The 20,020-nt window shown below is 42.2% G+C and overlaps 1 protein-coding gene across 1 annotated transcript in view; it reads left to right on the forward strand.

The window, feature by feature from the left end:
• The first annotated feature begins 9,201 nt into the window (after positions 1 to 9,201).
• The window catches only part of LOC130238860 (phenylethanolamine N-methyltransferase), a 66,854-nt gene continuing 56,035 nt past the window's right edge, over positions 9,202 to 20,020 (forward strand). The window contains exon 1 of the mRNA XM_056469975.1: positions 9,202 to 9,397. Within this exon, the coding sequence (XP_056325950.1) occupies positions 9,202 to 9,397 (196 nt within the window). The remainder of the gene's footprint in view (positions 9,398 to 20,020) is intronic.

The following is a 20,020-nucleotide window of genomic DNA, read 5'->3' on the forward strand; positions in this document are numbered from 1 at the left end:
GCGGTTTTGGTGTACTGCTTCTCTAAGGCTAGTCCTCCACGCCCACCGTTTCTATGTGCCTTTCTGCGTGCCTTTATCTCCTCCCTCGGCAGCGTCAGACAACAGACAGACTTAAAGGAAGCAGATCTCACGTAGCGTTTGTGAGAAATACTACAGTAAGAACTTTACCAATTAGTATTTATTGTGCAGTTGCATGGCAGGGTCACACAAATTTCATGCGCACACACACACACCGCAGCAGACACACACAGAGACAGACAGAGCGCCCGTTTAGCTTTGCACTCTTTTTGCACGCAAATGTGACAGGATACAGGTTTATCAGTGGTGCTGTATGGATATCTGTTATTTTAATGTACAAAATAAACCTGATTTAACATCCTCAAACGGGGACTGAAGCGTCTTCCTTTATAATTGTTCTGACACGCGGCTGTGCTGATAAAGTAAAGCTAAGATAAATCGCTGTAATGCATTACACATGTGCACTGTTTTAAAACATGTTAAAAATGTGAAACTCACTCTTGATCACATTGGATGATGATTGATGATCCTAACGAATTGAACACACCTTTTATTCCCGGTTGCCCTGGTTGCGTCCTCTCTTGTTGATATGATTATACACATGACTACCGGGACATGTTAATACGTGCAGCTGTCAATCAATTCGGTGGGCGGGGGGACCACACTCATACGTAAAGTTGCAGTCAATCAGAAAACCGCTCTAATTGGTCCACCGTTTTTTATGTTGCTAAATTGAAAAAAAAAAGGACTGGGTGTGTTTATATCACCCCAATATGACGGTCTATACACCATACATGCACATATGTCTGTCCAAACAGCTTGAAAAATAGATTTTTCACCATAGGTGCCCTTTAAGTACTTTTTAACACCAGTACTTTTACTTGTTGTGACGAAGACTCTGTAGACTGGGGATCCATATGCAGTTTTATTAACTAGAAGCAGCAGATACAGAGTACAAAAAGGCAGGCTAATGTTGGGGCAGGCGGCTAATAGTCGGGAATCAGACAGCAGGCTAATGTCAGGGCTGGCAGCTAATAGACGAAGTATGGGAGGCAGGCTAGGTGTCGAGGCAGGCGGCAAACAATCAGAAGTCGAGATGCGGCAGGGGTAGAAACGGAATAATCAAACCAGGATACACGCTTAGAAATGTCCGCAGAGCAAAACAAGACTTTGCATGGACTGATGGTGAAGACAGTATATGTAGTGTGTGTGTGAGATAGGTATCAGCTGTTGCTGAAATCAGTTCCTTGTAAGTGGGCTGATGGGTAATGTAGTTTGTATATGTGTCAGTACTCGGGTGAGTGTTCCCTCTGGTGGTAAGGAGAGAGCGGCTCGAGTGTTTCACTCATAACAGAGCCCCTCCCATGCGAACGGCTCCTGACGTGAGGGGGTTGACGATGCCGGGGTCATTCTCGAGGTCGAGGATGTGGCCTCTCCGAATGAGATCGGTGGAACTGTTCTGTCAGTGAAGGGTCAAGGATATCTCTTGCAGGGACCCATGAACGTTCTTCTGGGCCATTTCCCTCCCAATCCACGAGATACTGGAGTATGTTGCCCCGGCGCCTGGAATTGAGCAGTTCTGGAACCTGGTAAGCTTCTTGGCCATCGACCAGCAGAGGAGGAAGAGCACACCCATAGTCCCTCGTCTCTCGCTCTCCTTTCGAATCACTTCTAAATCCGAAGCATCACTTCCGAATCATCTTGCCTGTTTCTGGAGGGACACATGAAACAGGGGTAAAATACGGTAGTTAGTGGGTAATTCTAAACGAAATGAAACTGGTGTGATTTGTCTGAGAATTTTAAAAGAACCCACATACCTGGGACTGAGTTTTTTGCAGGGTAGTCTTAATCGAATGTCCCTAGTTGATAGCCAGACCCACTGTTCTGGAGCGTAATCAGGTTGGCGCTGCCTACGCCGGTTGGCCTGTCTCTCCTGACTTTGGATGGCTCGTTGAAGATGGATGTGAGCACAGTTCAAGGTCTCCTTACTGCGTTGCAGCCAATCGGTAACTGAAGCAAGATCAGATGGTTCTTCTGACCAGGGAAATAGTGGTGGCTGGTAGCCCAGCGTGCATTTGAAGGGGGTTAATCCAGTAGAAGGTTTTTGCAGAGAGTTTTGGGCGTATACTGCCCACATCAAAAATCTGCTCCAGTCTGACTGATTCTGATGACAGTAAGTTCTAAGGAATCGAATGATCTCCTGATTTAAACGTTCTGTCTGTGTATTAGACTGGGTGATAGCCTGAAGTCAAACTGATGTTGATGTTCAATTGCTTAAAAAGCTCTGACTATACTCTGGAAGAAAATTGGGGTCCCCGATCAGACACTATGTCTTCAGGAAGTCCGTAAAACATAAACACATTGTTACACAGGAGTTCAGTGGTTTCAAAGGCAGTGGGGAGTTTGGTCAGGGGTACAAGTCCACAGGATTTCGAGAAACAGTCGATGATGGTGAAGATTGCGGTGTGTCCTTGGGAATTGGGTAGGTCGGTGATAAAGTCAACTGCAATATGGGACCAAGGACGTTGTGGTATGGGAAGAGGCTGTAGAAGGCCTGCAGGTAGATATCTGGGAGTTTTTGACATGTCACATTCCGTACAGTTCCTAATAAAGGTGGTAATGTTGACTGTCATGGTAGACCACCAGAATTGGTTCTTTAGTAGTTGCAGGGTGGCGGTTATCCCCAGGTGCCCAGAACTGGGAGTGCAGTGTATAAGCGGCAGAAGTTGATTACGATAGTTCTCAGGCACATATGTTAGAGTAGGCGGACATTCAGCTGGAGGTGGTGTATCAAGAGTGGTTTGTTGGATCAGAGTTTCATTTCATTCATAGCCACTCCCTCCTGGCTGATAATGTACCCCAAGAAGGTGGTGGAGGTCTTATGAAATTCACATTTATCTGCCTTAGAATATAGTTGAAACTGAATAAGGTGTTTAAGTACAGACCTCACCTGACTCACATGTTCCTCTAGTGTGTTGGAGTGAATCAGAATGTCATCAATGTATACAGTCAGCCAGCGACCTAGCATGTCTCTAAAAACGTCATTGATAAACGATTGAAACACAGAGGGACTGTTGGCCAATCCGAAGGGCATCACACAGTATTCATAGTGTCCCATGGATGTAGAAAACACGGTTTTCCATTCGTCCCAACCCTTGATGCGGATGAGGTTGTAGGCACTGCATAGATCTAATTTAGTGAAATATTTAGCTCTGCGCAACTGTTCTAGGGCAGTAGTAACCAAGGGTAATAGATATTGGAATTTCACTGTGATGTCATTTAAGCCACGGTAATCAATACAAGGTCTGAGTTCACCATCCTTTTTCTTCACAAAAAAGAAGCCAGCTGCTACGGGCGAGGTGGATGGCCGGATGAAACCCTTGGCTAACTCCTCGTCAATGTATTTTTGCATGGCTTCAGATTTCGGGCGTGACAATGGAAAGATTCCGCCTCTGGGGGGAGTGATATCAGGTAGTAAATCGATAGCGCAGTCTGTAGGCCGATGAGGAGGCAGCTGATGGGCCTTTTGTTTCCTAAAAGCTTCAGTCAGGTCAGAGTATTCATTGGGAATCTTGAGTTCCTTGTAAGTGGGCTGATGGGTAATGTAGTTTGTATATGTGTCAGTGCTCGGGTGAGTGTTCCCTCTGGTGGTAAGGAGAGAGCGGCTCGAGTGTCTCATTCATAACACTTGTAATTGAGTATAATTTCAGCAATGTAAAAGTAGTTGTAATTGAGTACAAATTTTTGTACTCTATCCACCATATATATATATATATATATATATATATATATATATATATATATATATATATATATATATATATATATATATATATATATATATATAATGAAAAGTAACTATTTACTTGAGTAATTTTTTCATCAGATACAGGCTAAAGTGTTTAGACTTTTAAAAACACTTTTGTAATACATTGAGCCACTAAACATTGTACTTATGATGTTTTTCTACAGGAGGAAAACGCAAATTACTTCCAAATACTTATAATACTTTCCAAATATAGTCTGTGTTAGTAAATGCAAGGCTATTTATGAAATCCAGGCATAACACTGTATGACAATATTTCAGATGACTGCTCTATAGCCTACAGCTAATCAATCTGTCAGATTGTATGTATGTATGTATATGCAGAGTTCAGTGATGTGACGAGCATCAAGACCTAGCTGTCACTCAAGTGGCATTCCCCTAATTATGCAGACTCAATATAACTTAATATAAACAATATAAAAATACGTTAATAAAAATTGACCCCCCTTACAGTTGTCATAAACAGTAATATATACACCAGAATAATTTTTTTTTTTGTACCAGGCTGTAAAAACCTTTTTTCTGCTGTAAAGTTGGCCATTTTACATTGGGGTCAATAGAAATGTGCTCTAATATGCAGTCGGGACTAGTGGAATTTCGATGAATTGCAGTTTCAGTTACTTCCCCCTTAGCTTGGCTGATTGACACACAAAAAGACAATATTTGCAATTATGCAATATTTCTTCAAGGTAGAAGATAATTTGGTTTTATCCGTAAAACACAACCCTTTCACAATGGGTTCAATCGAAGAAAAAACGAAGCTAAAGAGCCTGAATTGACCCTACAGTATATAAATATCCAGCAGCATTCAAGTGATCACAATCACACTTACTGTGATAGGGTTTTTCCTACCCTTACTATGGCTAATGAATATGGCTGACTGGATGCAATTTAATTATTGCATTTCACTGTATCAGATTTAACATATCCAAAATTATTTTCCATTTTATGCAGCACTTTAGTACTGTATCTGTTTTTCTGCAAAACAAATAAAAATATATATTATATGATGTTTTTCTCTAATATGTTATTAACATATACATATAAATACATATATGTAGATATATATATATATATATATATATATATATATATATATATATATATATATATATATATATATATATATATATATATATATATATATATATGGTTGCATTGCAATATTTAGATGTGAAGATGAATGTGATGTTTGGAAACAAAATTTGAAAAATTTCTCAATGCTTTAAAACACTTTGTCATGAAGATGGCAGTCAAACTGCTGTAAACAAAGTTAAGAGAGTATTTGTTCTTTTTTTTTACTTCTCACACTGACTATTGTTTTTGAGTCTCCCTCAGTTATCTATTGCCTGCTTACAGATAGTACTAAATGCTGCTGCAAAGCTAATGACCAGGGCAAAAAGAACTGATCACATTACACCAATTTTTGCTTCTGTTTATAGCTCCCTGTTCATTTTAGAATTCAATTTATAATTTTATCATTTGTTTTTAAAGGTCTTAACGGTAAAACCTAATCATATCTCACAGATACATATCTCTTCTTACTCTTTTTTTTTTTTTTGTCCTTTAAGATATCCACTATCCTCTGACAGGGCTTTAACTGTCCATTGCTTTCCCCCATCTTTGTAATAAATTGCCTCTAGACATCCACCTGGCTCCTTCTGTTATGTCTTTCAAGGTGAAATTTGGCATTGTGTAATTGCAATTCAGTTTTTTTTCTTCATTATTCAATCAGTAGGTCTGTGAATCATACTAGGAACAGGATATAACAGCTGTTCTTTATGAATTACCTTGTCAGTGGTACCTCACTACCAGGAGCCAGGATTCTCCATGATAGCTTAAGATACTTTGCCATACTTTATTACAACTACTAATGCTAAGTGAAGCTAAGTTGGAGTCAGACTTGAATCTCATCTATTTCAGAGATGAAAATCATTGACTATGCTGTCAGTAGAAAAATACTGGTTATTTGAGAAGACTCCTAATAGTGTGTGGACCTTTGGTTTGTTGTAAATTATTATTTTTTTCTGTTAATGGTGAGGTTTTATGTAAGAAGGGAAATCAAAGGTTATATTTGTTAAAAATATTAAAAAAATAAAAAAAAATAAAAAACGTTGATATATATATATTTTTTTTGCCAAGGCATGTTACAGAGTTTATGTGAGATTGGCTGAAAGCATTTCATGGTATTATACTGTACAACCGACTGGTTTTTTGTGAACTATATCTGTAAAGAAAGTGATATTAACCCTTTGATACACAACATGGGTCTAAAGTGACCAGACTAAGTTGATTTTTTCTATATCTTTGCAAGATTTTAACTTCATCACTTAGTATTCCAGGAATTCTTTGATAAAGTATTTCGTGAGCACAAAGCCTTGTATCATTTTTTCTTTTTTTACTTTTTGAATTTTTTAATTTTTTTATTTTGTCACTACCTTTTTAATGCACACCAGGGTTCTAAAATGACCCATAATAATTTCCTATGTTATTTCAATCTTGGCTGAGCAATTTTTTTTTGCCGATGCTTTAAATTAAATGCATTTTGCTGTTTACAATTACAGCTATTAATTAAATATCTTGTTTTAAACTCACACAAATACTTCTGTTTAGTTCAGTTTATGTATTTGTACATCAATTTTAAAATATGAGTCAAAAATGACCCATATAGGAACCTTTGCTGTTTCCTAACAAAAAATGAATGCATTTACTGCTAAATACTATTCACCTGGCTCGTTTCACAACCTAACACTGTATAAAGTATTAAAATATTTATTTTATATATAGAAAAATATATTTCGAGAAAGAAAATTATTATTTCGAAATATTGCTCTACAAATAGCAATATAAAGCATCAGAGTAGATGGGACAGTAATTTATAGTCACAGTTACTACCTGTAATGAGCACATAAAGTAAATGACTGTACTTTATTCTTTGCACTACACAATTTCATACAAATCCTACTCCTTTTAAAGTAAAATACTGTTTCCTCTTATTAAAGCAAAACACTGGCTATTTTACTGTCATTTACTGCATAATCTACAGTAAGGGTTAACAGTGTATAGACAATGGTAGACGAGGCAATGTTTGATAACGATGAAGTGTTTTAAAATCCCTACTTAGTAAAATAAAGGTTACAAAGTAAAGAAATATATTGTGTGTTTGTATATTTATTTCACTGCCTTCAAGAGTTACCCTGCAACTACAGGGAACAAGGAGGGAACAATGCACAATGAAATTTACAAGCCCCAAATGCTGTATTTACTCTTTAACTACAGAGAACAAGGAGGGAAGAGTAAAGAGGGTAAAGAAAGGGGCAGAGCTGTCAACCGATCACCACCTGGTAGTGAGTTGGATACGCTGGCAGGGGGGAAAGCTGGACAGACCTGGTAGGCCCAAGTGTATTGTAAGGGTCCTCTAGGAACGTCTTGCTGAACCTCAAGTCAGAGGGATTTTCTACTCTCATCTCCGGAAGAGCTTTGACCAGATCCCGAGGGAGGATGGAGACATGGAGACTGAGTGGTCCATGTTCTCCGACTCCATTGTTAACGCGGCCGTGAGGAGCTGTGGCCGTAAGGTCTGTGGTGCCTGTCTGGGCGGCAATCCACGAACCCGGTGGTGGACACTGGAAGTAAGGGATGCCGTCAAGCTGAAGGAGTCCTACAGGGCTTGGTTGGCTTGCAGGACTCCCGAGACAGCTGATAAGTATGGACGGGCCAAGCGTGCTGCAGCACGGGCGGTTGTGGAAGCAAAAACTCGGGCCTGGGAAGAGTTCGGGGAGACCATGGAGCAAGACTATCGGTCGGCCCCAAAGAGATTCTGGCAAACTGTCCGGCGCCTCAGGAGGGGAAAGCAGCTCTAAATCGACACTGTTAACAGCAGAAGTGGGGAGCTGTTGACCTTGACTGGGGATGTGGTCGGGCGGTGAAAGGAATACTTTGAGGATCTCCTTAACCCCACCGACATGTCTTTCATTGAGGAAGCAGAGACTGGGGATGAAGAGGTGGACTCACCCATCACCCAAGCTGAGGTCACTGAGGTAGTTTTCAAGCTCCATAGTGGCAAAGCAGCGCGGGTGTATGAGATTCAACCTGTGTATCTTAGGTCTCTGGATGTTGTGGGGCTGTCGTGGCTGACATGTCTTTATAACATCGCATGGAGGTCGGGGACAGTACCTCTGTACTGGGCAACTGGGGTGGTGGTTCCCATTTTTTAAGAAGGGGGGCCGGAGGGTGTGCTCCAACTATAGGGGGATCACACTCCTCAGCCTCCCGGGGAAAGTCTATGCCAGGGTACTGGAGAGGAGGATCCGGCCAATGTCTGAACCTAGGGTCTAAGAGGAACAATGCGCTTTTCGTCCGGGCTGTGGCACATTGGACCAGCTCTATACCCTCACCAGGGTGCTCGAGGGTTCATGGGAGTATGCCCAACCAGTCCACATGTGTTTGTGGACTTGAAGAAGGCATTCAATCGTGTCCCTCGTGGCATTCTGTGGAGGGTGCTTGGGGAGTTGAGGGCTGTCTAGTCCCTGTATGAACAGAGTAGGTGTCTGGTTCGCATTGCCGGTAAATAAGTCAGATTTGTTTCCAGTGCATGTTGGACTCCAGCAGGGCTGCCCCTTGTCACCAATTCCATTCATAATTTTATGGACGTAATTTCAAGGTGCGGCCTTGGGCCGGAGGGAGTCTGGTTCGGGGACCACAGGATTTCATCTCTGTTATTTGCAGATGATGTTGTTCTGGACCTTCAGCATGTATATATATATATAACAAACCATCAGTGTACAGTAACTTGCCTAATTACCCTAACCTGCCTAGTTAATCTAATTAACCTAGTTAAGCCTTTAAATGTAACTTTAAGCTGTATAGAAAGGTCTTGAAAAATATCTAGTAAAATATTATTTACTGTTATCATGGCAAAGATAAAATAAATCAGTTATTAGAAATTAGTTATTAAAACAATTATGTTTAGAAATGTGTTTAAAAAATACTCTCAGTTAAACCGAAATTGGGGAAATATATATATATATACCCAAAAGCGAGCCATATCCCAAACATAAACTGCATGCTTAATACATAAAAATATACATTTTCCAAAAGTAATCTGACTGAAAAAAAAAAGATAACTAAGATATTATCAGTGCCTCAAACCAAAAAGTCAAGAGGTTACGTTGGCAGAACACTGCCATTATCTGTAGAGATAAAATTGAACAGTAAGAAATGACTGCCCCTAAGCACAAACCCCAAAAAATCTAATTTAACTGCTCATGAACGAAAGTACAAAGAAAACTTCACCTTATTCACGCCCAGGTATAAATGTGGTCTTCAGCAAAGACACGTTGATTCAAGAAACTGAAATGGAGAAAGACAGAGAAAGACAGAAGATGAAGTTGGAAAAGATTAAGATGGTGACTTGCATGGAGTCATGTTACCAAGGTTTTGATCCTGCAGCTTATCTGCACTACAACTACACTCCACCCCGAGCAGACTTTGAACGAAGAAGTAGCATTGTACCATGGAAACTGAGCTGTCTGCACAGAGCCTTTACTGAAGGTAAGCGTGCATATAAGAGAAAGAGCAGCAAATTGAGGGTATATACAGTTGACGTCAGAATTATTAGCCCCCTTTGAATTTTTAAAAATATTTCTTCTTAGTCTTATTTGTTTAATTTCAGCTAGAAAAAAAGCAGTTTTTAATTTTTAAAAAGCCATTTTATGGTCAAAAATATTAGCCTCTTTAAACAATTTTTTTTCGATAGACAAACCATCATTATACAGTAACTTGCCTAATTACCCTAACTTGCATAGTTAGCCTAATTAACTTAGTTAAGCCTTTAAATGTCATTTTAAGCTGTATAGAAGTGTCTTGAAAAATAATTAGTAAAATATTATTTACTGTCATCATGACAAAGATAAAATAAATCAGTTATTAGAAATTAGGTATTAAAACTATTATGTTAAGAAATGTGCTGAAAAAAAAAATCTCTCAGTTAAACAGAAATTGGAGAAAATAATAAACGGGGGGCTAATAATTCAGGGGGGCTATTAATTCTGACTTCAACTGTGTGTGTGTGTGTGTGTGTGTGTGTGTGCGTGTGTGTGTGTGTGTGTGTGTGTGTGTGTGTGTGTGTGTATGTATATACCGATGGTGCCCTCTCTAGATGAAGTCTTTGTCCCTGGAATTTGCATCTTGCAATTAAAGGAATAGTTCACCCAAAATAAAGATGTTGCCATCATTTACTCACCCATGTTCACATTTGTTCTGATTTTCTTTCTTCTTCTGAAAGAAAAGATATTCAGAAAAATCCTGGAAGCAGGAAGCCATTGACTTCTGAAGTAGGTTATGTTTCTTCTACTATGAAAGCCAGTAGGGTCCAGCTATCAGCATTTTTCAAAGTATCTTCTTTTTTGTTTAATAGAAGACAGGGACTCATAACCATGAGGGATAATAAATTATGAGGTAGTTTTTTGGATGTAATATCTCTAAATAGATCAAAAGGCTAGGCAGCCTTTCTCAATATTTCTCCTCATGGGTATCTCCATTTCTTAAAAAGGTATTGCATTTTTCTCTAGACTTGTGTGCCATATGCAGTGATGCTATTCACTGCAGGGTATATGTTTCCCTGACCTGAGTACTAAATTAATCGCTATAACATGTTTGTTTACTCTGACTGGTGTCACTGAGGGTGTAGCTTCCCCTACAAATTAAATACTATTGCCTATTCAACATCCTTGTTGCTCACACACTTGTCAGCTCATTACAGGGTGACACTCCACCTTGGCTACAAACTTCTTTTATGTATTAAAATCAGTGCTAAATCAATGGGGTTGGGCAATGGGTTTTGTTTGGTGGATTTCAATTGCTGCTGCTTTCCCCATTTTGTCCATGCGAGAGTATGTGAGCGGAGTAGAGCAGCAAGTATTTTCTATTTTCTTTGCTCCAGGTTTTTTATTCCCTGCTGCTCATTTACTCCTTACAATCTACGAATAATGAGGATCACAAACCTCTATCATAAACTGTTAAAAACATTTTAATACAAGTCATTATTTTAAAGATTATGTCTTGAGAATTAATTTTACCTCAGTACTTGTGTGCTTTAATTTTCTCCATCTCACTTGCAGTGAGTTCAGGAGTGTTTTTTAATAAAAAAAACTTGCTTCAGTTCAGTGTATGTTGTGTCAGACTGAAACGGAATAATCAGATTTTTTGGTTCTAGGTATGGACAGGAGTGGGCTTAGCCCAGCCAAACTTGCCCAATCAATCAAAAAGATAGCAGTATACACATAGTTTTATTAGATTTTTCTTTTGTACGATTGTACGATTTGTGATTAGATAAAAGCTGTCTAAGAAGGACTCTGTGTTGAAAGGCTTGATTGTCTTCAGTCTGTCAAGGATTATGGTGAAGTACATACAGTTTGACAGAGATGAGTTGATACCAAACCAGCGCTATTAGTGATTGCCTTTGCCCTGGATCTGCGTCATAAACACTTCCTTTTATTTGCACAAGTGGAGAAAGAAGCCGCAAACCAAAACTTACTGAAATGTGCTCTGCTTTGAAAATGGCCACAAGTCAAAAGTGTCAGGGTTTTCTTTCGCTCCGAATGGGCTCCTGCACCCCACCATTATAAACACAATTACCAGATATAGTTTTGATGATTTAGTACAATCAGCAAACAACCAACCTTTTTTCATTTGGAGAATGATATTTATTAATAGTCCCTATAAAAGATCCATTTGTAAAATAGCCTACATAGCCTAATCTAGGAATCAAACAAATTTCGATTGACTTAAATGAGTTTTACATGTGATAACTTTACACCAAACTGAGACTTTTATTTTATAGCTTTATAAACTTAAAAAAGTATGCAAAGTAATGCAATACTTGGCTATAAAGGCTATGTAAAAAATTATTATATGCTATAGTAGCCAATACTTTAAAGAAAAGTCAACATGTGCCTTTTCGCCTACTGTGACCGTATGTGCGCATCAGTTTAAAAAGCTTCTGTAAAGAGCAGACCTAGACTACAATTGACAGATGAAACAATCTTAATAAAAAAAACTTGATTCTTTGCCATCATCCTGTTATGAAGCGGACAGGAGACAGAGGTAAGGAAACGTTAGGGTGTTTATTAAATGACAACAAGGAGCACATGAAGGATAGCCAGGAGGATCAGGAATGATGTTGGGGTCTTTTCCTCCGTGGCTGGGTAACAGGAATACACGAGGATGGACAGCACACACCAGATACAGCTGACAGAGGATGACACAGACTTGGAAGGACTGGAAGACAGGACGATTCGGGAGGACCAGGAAGACTAGGAGGAATACAAAGAGAACAGGTAAGTAAATCGTTTGTTTTAGCTGAGGATGACTACGCTGAGTGGTCGCTCAGTTGTCCGCTTTCGTCGAGACGAGCCCGGACAATGAGCGACTGGAGTGCTGTGCTTTTATCTGGTGCTCGTGAATGTGATGCAGCTGTGTGCTCATTAGAAGTCAGGTGATGGTGATCTTCGTGAGTGGGGGTCGTGAGAGCCTGACCAATCCATGACAGTACCCCCCTCCCCAGGGCCCGCTCCTGAGGGCCGACACCTCCGACGCCGTGGTGGTCTCCCTCTGCCTCTAGGCGCTGGGAACTCAGGGTGGCTCTCATGAAACTCCACCATGAGACTAGGATCGAGAATATCAGCTCTGGGAACCCATGTCCTTTCTTCGGGGCCGTACCCTTCCCAGTCCACCAGGTACTCCAACTGGCCACCACGACGTCGGGAACGCAAGATCTCCTTCACTGCGTAGACGGCTCCTTCTTCTAGGAGCAGTGGAGGAGGGGGTTCCTCTTCGTGGTCAGGCTCTGTGGAGGGAAGAACAGGATCGTGATAGGGTTTCAGGAGTGATACGTGGAATGTAGGGTGAATACGGTAGTGAGAGGGTAATTGTAGTTTGTAGGTGACGGGGTTAACCTGTTCCACGATGGTGAAGGGACCAACAAATCGGGGACTTAACTTGCGAGAGGGCAGTCGCATGCGTATGTCCCGGGTGGATAGCCACACCTTTTGTCCGGGTGTGTATCTGGGTTCTTCAGACCTTCTCCTATCGGCGGTTACCTTGCTTCGACGGACTGCCCTCTGCAGATGTTGATGAGCCTCGTCCCAGACTCTCTCGCTCTCCCGGAACCAGTGATCCACTGCGGGGACATCAGATGGTTCGCCATCCCAGGGAAAGAGCGGTGGTTGGAAGCCCAGGACGCACTGGAATGGCGTGAGTCCGGTGGAGGGTTGCCGCAGTGAATTTTGGGCATATTCTGCCCAGCCCAAATACTGGCTCCAGGAGTTCTGGTGACCACTGCAGAAGGTCCTCAGGAACCGTCCCACCTCCTGAATCTTCCTCTCTGTCTGCCCGTTGGTTTGGGGATGATATCCAGAAGAGAGGCTGACGGCCACACCTAGGAGCTTGAAGAAGGCTTTCCATAGACGTGAGATGAACTGTGGACCTCTGTCCGACACAATATCTTCTGGAATACCAAATGACCTGAAGACTTGATTAAAGATATTGTCGGCAGTTTCAAAGGCTGTGGGAAGACCTTTCAGAGGGATTAGTTTGACAAACTTTGAGAATCTATCTACTATGACTAGAATACAGGTATTACCTTCTGACGAAGGGAGGTCAGTGATAAAGTCCACTCCTAGGTGTGACCAGGGACGGTTCGGAATCGGCAAGGGATGGAGCTTTCCAGCGGGTAGATGACGTGGGCTCTTGGATTGGGCACAGTCCTTACAGCCCTGAACATATTGCCTCACATCCCTTGCCATGTTTGGCCACCAGAATCGTTGGGATACTAGCGAGAGAGTATTGTTGATCCCTGGATGTCCAGTGCCTAGCGAGGTATGTAAGGAGTGGATCAGATCTACCCGGTGTTCAGGTGGTATGAACTGCCGATGAGGAGGGCATCCCGGCGGAGCAGGGGCTTCCGGAGTGGCAACGACTGGAGGAGCGTTCCAGGTGATCGGACAAATGGAGATGTGTTCGGGAAGAATCTTCGTTGGGAGTTCTTCATGATCGTGATGCTCGTGTAAACGAGAGAGAGCGTCTGCTCTTAGATTCTTGGGTCCTGGACGATAGGAAATGGAGAAATCAAAACGTGAGAAGAAAAGTGACCATCTGGCTTGACGTGGACATAGTCTCTTGGCCTCTTTGATGTATTGGAGGTTTTTGTGATCTGTGATCACCTGGAACGGATGTTTGGCTCCCTCCAACCAGTGACGCCACTCCTCCAAGGCTAGCTTGATTGCTAGAAGCTCCCTGTCTCCTATGCTGTAATTCTGCTCCGCCGGGCTCAACTTCCGAGAGAAATAGGCACAGGGATGCAGTCGGGGCGGTGTATCATGATGTTGAGATAATACTGCCCCGACGCCGGTGGTGGATGCGTCCACTTCCACCACGAAAGGAAGATTTGGGTCAGGATGAGTCAGGAGTGGGGCCCTTGTGAACTCCTTCTTAAGAAGGCGGAAGGCTGCGGCTGCTTCTTTGGTCCACTCCAGTCCTTTGGGTTTACCCTTGAGGAGATTAGTGAGAGGTGATGTAATCCTGCTGTAGTCCTTGATAAACCGTCTATAAAAGTTAGCAAACCCAAGAAACCTCTGGAGCTCCTTAATGGAAGTGGGTTCTGACCAGGATAGAACAGCCTCAATTTTCTTCCCATCCATACGTATACCGGTTTGGTCAATGATGTATCCCAAGAAATGAATCGACTTCTGGTGGAATGAGCATTTCTCCGCTTTGAGGTAGAGGTGATGTTCTCTCAATGTGTGTAGGACCTCCGCAACGTGTTGGCGATGTTCGGCCTCACTCCGGGAGTAAATGAGGATGTCATCTATGTACACTATTACACAGTGGTGAAGAAACTCCCGGAGGACTTCATGAATGAAGTTTTGGAATACGGAGGGGGCGTTGACCAGACCGTAAGGCATGACCTCATATTCATAGTGGCCAGTAGGGGTCACGAATGCTGTCTTCCATTGGTCCCCCTCACGTATTCTTATCAGATTATACGCGCTGCGGAGGTCCAATTTAGTGAAGACTTTAGCTTCTCGGAGCTGTTCCAAAGCGGCTGGTACCAGAGGAAGGGGATATCGGTATTTTACTGTACCGTTATTTAGGACCCTGTAGTCGATGCATGGACGCAGCCCTCCGTCCTTCTTGGCCACAAAGAAGAAGCTTGAGGCGGCTGGTGATTTGGAGTGACGTATGTACCCCTGACTCAGAGCTTCCCTTATGTAATCTTCCATTGCCTGATTCTCTGGAAGCGAGAGCGGGTAGATCCTACCTCTTGGCAACTGGGCATCTGGAACTAGGTCGATCGCGCAGTCCCATGGCCGATGCGGCGGTAGCTGGGAAGCTCTCTTGGGGCAGAAGACATCATGAAAGGAGCTGTACTCCTTAGGAATGTGGATAGACTGCTTCTCAGGAGGGCTCTCGACCGATGTTGCAAACAAAGAAATGGGGTTCCGACCTTGAAGAGGGAGATTTGGAAAACAGGCAGGTGTACATCCAGATCCCCATTTCATTATCTCTCCTGTGCCCCAAGAGATGATGGGATCGTGCTTCACCAGCCACGGGCGCCCTAGAATGATGTCCATATTTGCACCCTCCAGAACCAGAAATTGAATCCTCTCTTGATGTAACAACCCCACTTGAAGAAGGATGTCTTCGCATTGTCGATGGATACGGGTCGAAGATCGAGTGCACTGGGTTATCGGTTGTATCTGGTATATATGCGAGGACGCCTCAGTACGGAGGTGGAGTTGACGACAGAGGGATTGGGAGATGAAGTTCCCTGCTGACCCGGAGTCGATGAGGGCTGTGACAAGGAGAGAAATAGAGGCAGTAGTTATTTGTACGGTGGTAGTAAGTGGTTTACATTGTTCAATATTCGTACTGAATACACTCACTGAAGTCCGAATGGGACGAAGGGGACACTCCATACGGGTGTGTCCACTGACACCGCAGTATAGACACAGACCCCGGGTCAGCCTCCTCTGTCGTTCCGCTGATGTCAGTCTTCCAGACTCTATTATCATGGGTTCTGGTTCTGGAGAGGCTGTTGACTCAGGCGATTGGAGGAGTGCAGACGAGGGGGTGATGGTGTCCTGTTGATAGGAACGGAGACGATCGGAACATCGGAGAGAATGTTGGATGAATCTCTCCAGACCCATTGTATCATCTAATGTGGCCAGTTGGATTCGGAGAGTGGGTTCCAAGCCGAGCCGGTACGTGGTCAACAACGATCTCTCATTCCATCCACTTGCAGCTGCTAGAGTGCGAAACCGGAGAGCATATTCCTGTGTAGATAGAGTACCTTGCTTTAGATGATACAGCTGCTCTCCAGCGGCTACTTCCCCATCAGAACGTCCAAACACCTCTTTGAAATACTCCGTGAAGGTAGTGATGGAATTCATGACCGGCCCGGCTTGGTTCCAGATCGTCTCAGCCCATTTAAGTGCAGGTCCAGAGAGTAGAGATACGATGTAGGCGATCTTCGACTTATCTGTGGGATATAGAGAAGGTTGCATTTCGAATATGAGGGAACATTGGAACAGAAAACCATTGCACTCCCCCGCTCCGCCTGAGTAGGGCGCTGGTCGGGCCATGGGACTGGAAGGAAGGGCCGAAGAAGAAACTGTGGAGGCGGAAGTGCTCGGTGCTGGTGGTGCGTTGGAAAGTGGAGCTGGTGGCTGTAGAATCCGCTTCAACTGGTCCACCAGCTCTTGAAGGTGATCGGGGGTGCTCATGTTGTCGTCGTTATGGGTCCGGGCTTCTGTTATGAAGCGGACAGGAGACAGAGGTAAGGAAACGTTAGGGTGTTTATTAAATGACAACAAGGAGCACATGAAGGATAGCCAGGAGGATCAGGAATGATGTTGGGGTCTTTTCCTCCGTGGCTGGGTAACAGGAATACACGAGGATGGACAGCACACACCAGATACAGCTGACAGAGGATGACACAGACTTGGAAGGACTGGAAGACAGGACGATTCGGGAGGACCAGGAAGACTAGGAGGAATACAAAGAGAACAGGTAAGTAAATCGTTTGTTTTAGCTGAGGATGACTACGCTGAGTGGTCGCTCAGTTGTCCGCTTTCGTCGAGACGAGCCCGGACAATGAGCGACTGGAGTGCTGTGCTTTTATCTGGTGCTCGTGAATGTGATGCAGCTGTGTGCTCATTAGAAGTCAGGTGATGGTGATCTTCGTGAGTGGGGGTCGTGAGAGCCTGACCAATCCATGACACATCCAGGGGTGTAGTGGACATTTTAAAAGTGGGGGGGACAGCTGTATGAAATCCAAAGGTTTACATTATTAATCACCTGTTTCTAAATGGTCTGTCTCTAAAAGTGCGGGGGACATATTCCCCCCCCCCCCCCCCCCCGTCCCCCCCAGTCGCTATGCCCCTGCCATCATGTATAGGCTATACACTATTTAAGGGCATTCTATATGTGACATTGATAAGATCTGTTGTTGTTAAATTTAGGCAATATTAGTTTTCTTTAAAATCTCTAATACCATGGTTGCCAGCAGGGGCATCTCTAGACCCAATTTACTGGGGCACGTGTCCCAGTAAAAATCTCCAGTGCCCCAGTAAATGCATTGAGATATGATTTACTTCATATGCAAGTGTATTTATTAAGAGTGGTAATTCCAAAATAAAGACGTTATTCTCTATGTGCTACCGAACCAATGCTGGTGAAAGCAATGTGTTTAATCAAAAAGCAAACTGAGGAATCTCCACGTGTGCGCAGAGAACCCCTGCGCCTCTCGCACGCGCTGCTCTTCTGCCGGTGCGAGTCCCGGTAGTTAACATGCGTGCCAAAAAAGTAGGCTACTTGCTTGTCACGCGCCGCTCATGCGTTGTAAAACCGGCGTAACGGCCTTTTTTGTTTAGCTAGTTGACAAAACTAAAGTTTAAACAATATGATGGTGATCTTACTAAGCATGCCTCCTGATAGATTTTTTTTGTATGAAGCAAAAAGGAGGGATGAGGAGTTAGGGAGGTAAAGACTTAATAAACCTAATTATCTGCCATGTGTCAAGTTTAAGACAACAGATAATTCTATAAAACATCTTTTTTTTATTTTTTATTTAATTTTCTATAGAATTTCATTAAAATGAAATTATTATTTATGCAAAAGATTTTTATATGATCTTAGCATATCACTCCAGTTATGTCTAAACATTGTTTTTCAGTTACATTTTAAAAAATTTAGAATAATAATTGTATAACAACAAGAATACTTTTATTTATAATAAATATTTATAAAAAAATATATAGAGTGTATATATATATATATATATATATATATATATATATATATATATATATATATATATATTATATTATATTATAATATATATATTATATATATATTTTTTTTTTTTTTTTTGAGGAGGGGGCAGTGCCCCAGTAGAGCTTTATGTCTAGCAATGCCACTGGTTGCCAGGAAGATAACCAGCTTTTCAAATGATGTTTCGGTGCTACTGAGGACAGTTTAACACATCTCACCTGAACTCACAGTGAGTAAGACAGAGAAAATAATATCACACGAGCTCTGAGGTAAAATCAGATGCTCAAGACATAGCCTTTAAGATAATAACTTCTATTGTTATCAATAATTGTGATATAAGAATTACAGCAGAGCATTAGGCTATTTAAATGCTTATTTTCCATAAAGCAATCAACTTGAGGTAATCTGCTTTTTTAATTGAAAAAACAAAAAACAAAAAACAAAACATATGATTGAAAATAAACAGCCTATGCTGGTTCTTAAAAGGAATTCAGTCTGTGTTTTCATTTTGTAATCTAAATTTGTAATTTATGTGAAAAATATTTAGGGCAGGGCTATTAATTTTATTATTTTTATTAAGTTTATTCGTTTTTCTGTGCTGTTGAAAACACTGCGGGTGCATAAAGATTTTACGATGTTCTTTTGTTAATGTGGAGACGCGGTGGCGCAGTGGGTAGCACATTCGCCTCACAGCAAGAAGGTCGCTGGTTTGAGCCTCAGCTGGGTCAGTTGGCATTTCTGTGTGGAGTTTGCATGTTCTCCCCGTGTTTGTGTGGGTTTCATTCGGGTGCTCCGCTTTCCCCCACAAGTCCAAAGACATGTGGTATAGGTGAATTGGGTAGGCTAAATTGTCCGTAGTGTATGTGTGTGGATGGTTTCCAGTGATGGGTTGCGGCTGGAATGGCATCCACTGCGTAAAACATGTGCTAGATAAGTTGGCGGTTCATTCCGCTGTGGTGACTCCTGATTTAAAAAGGGACTAAGCTGAAAAGAAAATAAATGACTGGATGTTGTTAATGTTCTATGTTGTTGTGAAAATAAAACAGCTTGCCACGAACAAAACAAACAAACACCAGGACGAGAGAGCACATGCTTCACACACCCGGACTTCGTGCACATGGCCCGAGTGCGGCCAAGACGGCGTTCATACAAAAACAGAGACAGACAGTAGCTATGTTTCCAACCTCCTATTTTATGCGCGTTTAGGATATGCACGTAAAAAAAAAAACGTTGCTGGAAAGGCCCTGATGCACATAATCCAGAGTTCAGACTGCATGATTTTCAAAATAATCGTGTCACAGATGTATTCACACTGCATGACTATCTGGGCTAGCGGTTTGTCGCTGCTTTGTTTACACTGCAAGTTGGATCGGTGACGGGGTTTCACACTGCATGACTTTTCAATAGAAAGAATCGCAGAAGCCTTTAGTGGGGTAGAAAATGTACATATTTGCTCACCTGGGTTTAAAAGGGTTTTTTTTTTCTTTTTCGACCCAGTTGTGAAATTGCTCAGATGACACGTCAAACAGACACGGGTGCTCCTGACAAATTTCCTTGGGTCCAAATAAACTGTAAATGAGCACTTTTAACTTATCTCCAACCTCCCGCTGGCCTGCAGATACCCATACTAGTGATTGCTGCTTATTAATCAGGGGTCGCCACAGCAGAATGAACCGCCAACTTATCAGCATATGTTTTACGCAGCGGATGCTTTTCCAGCTGCAACCCATCACTGGGAAATATTATTGTTAATTCGCCATAAAAATATTATTAATATAATATTGTGCAGACCTAGTGTTGGTTATGCTACATTATGCATAGACTTGGGGTAATAGGTTTTAG

The sequence above is a fragment of the Danio aesculapii genome, chromosome 12, assembly GCF_903798145.1.
Source record: "Danio aesculapii chromosome 12, fDanAes4.1, whole genome shotgun sequence".
NCBI classification, from domain to species: domain Eukaryota; kingdom Metazoa; phylum Chordata; class Actinopteri; order Cypriniformes; family Danionidae; genus Danio; species Danio aesculapii.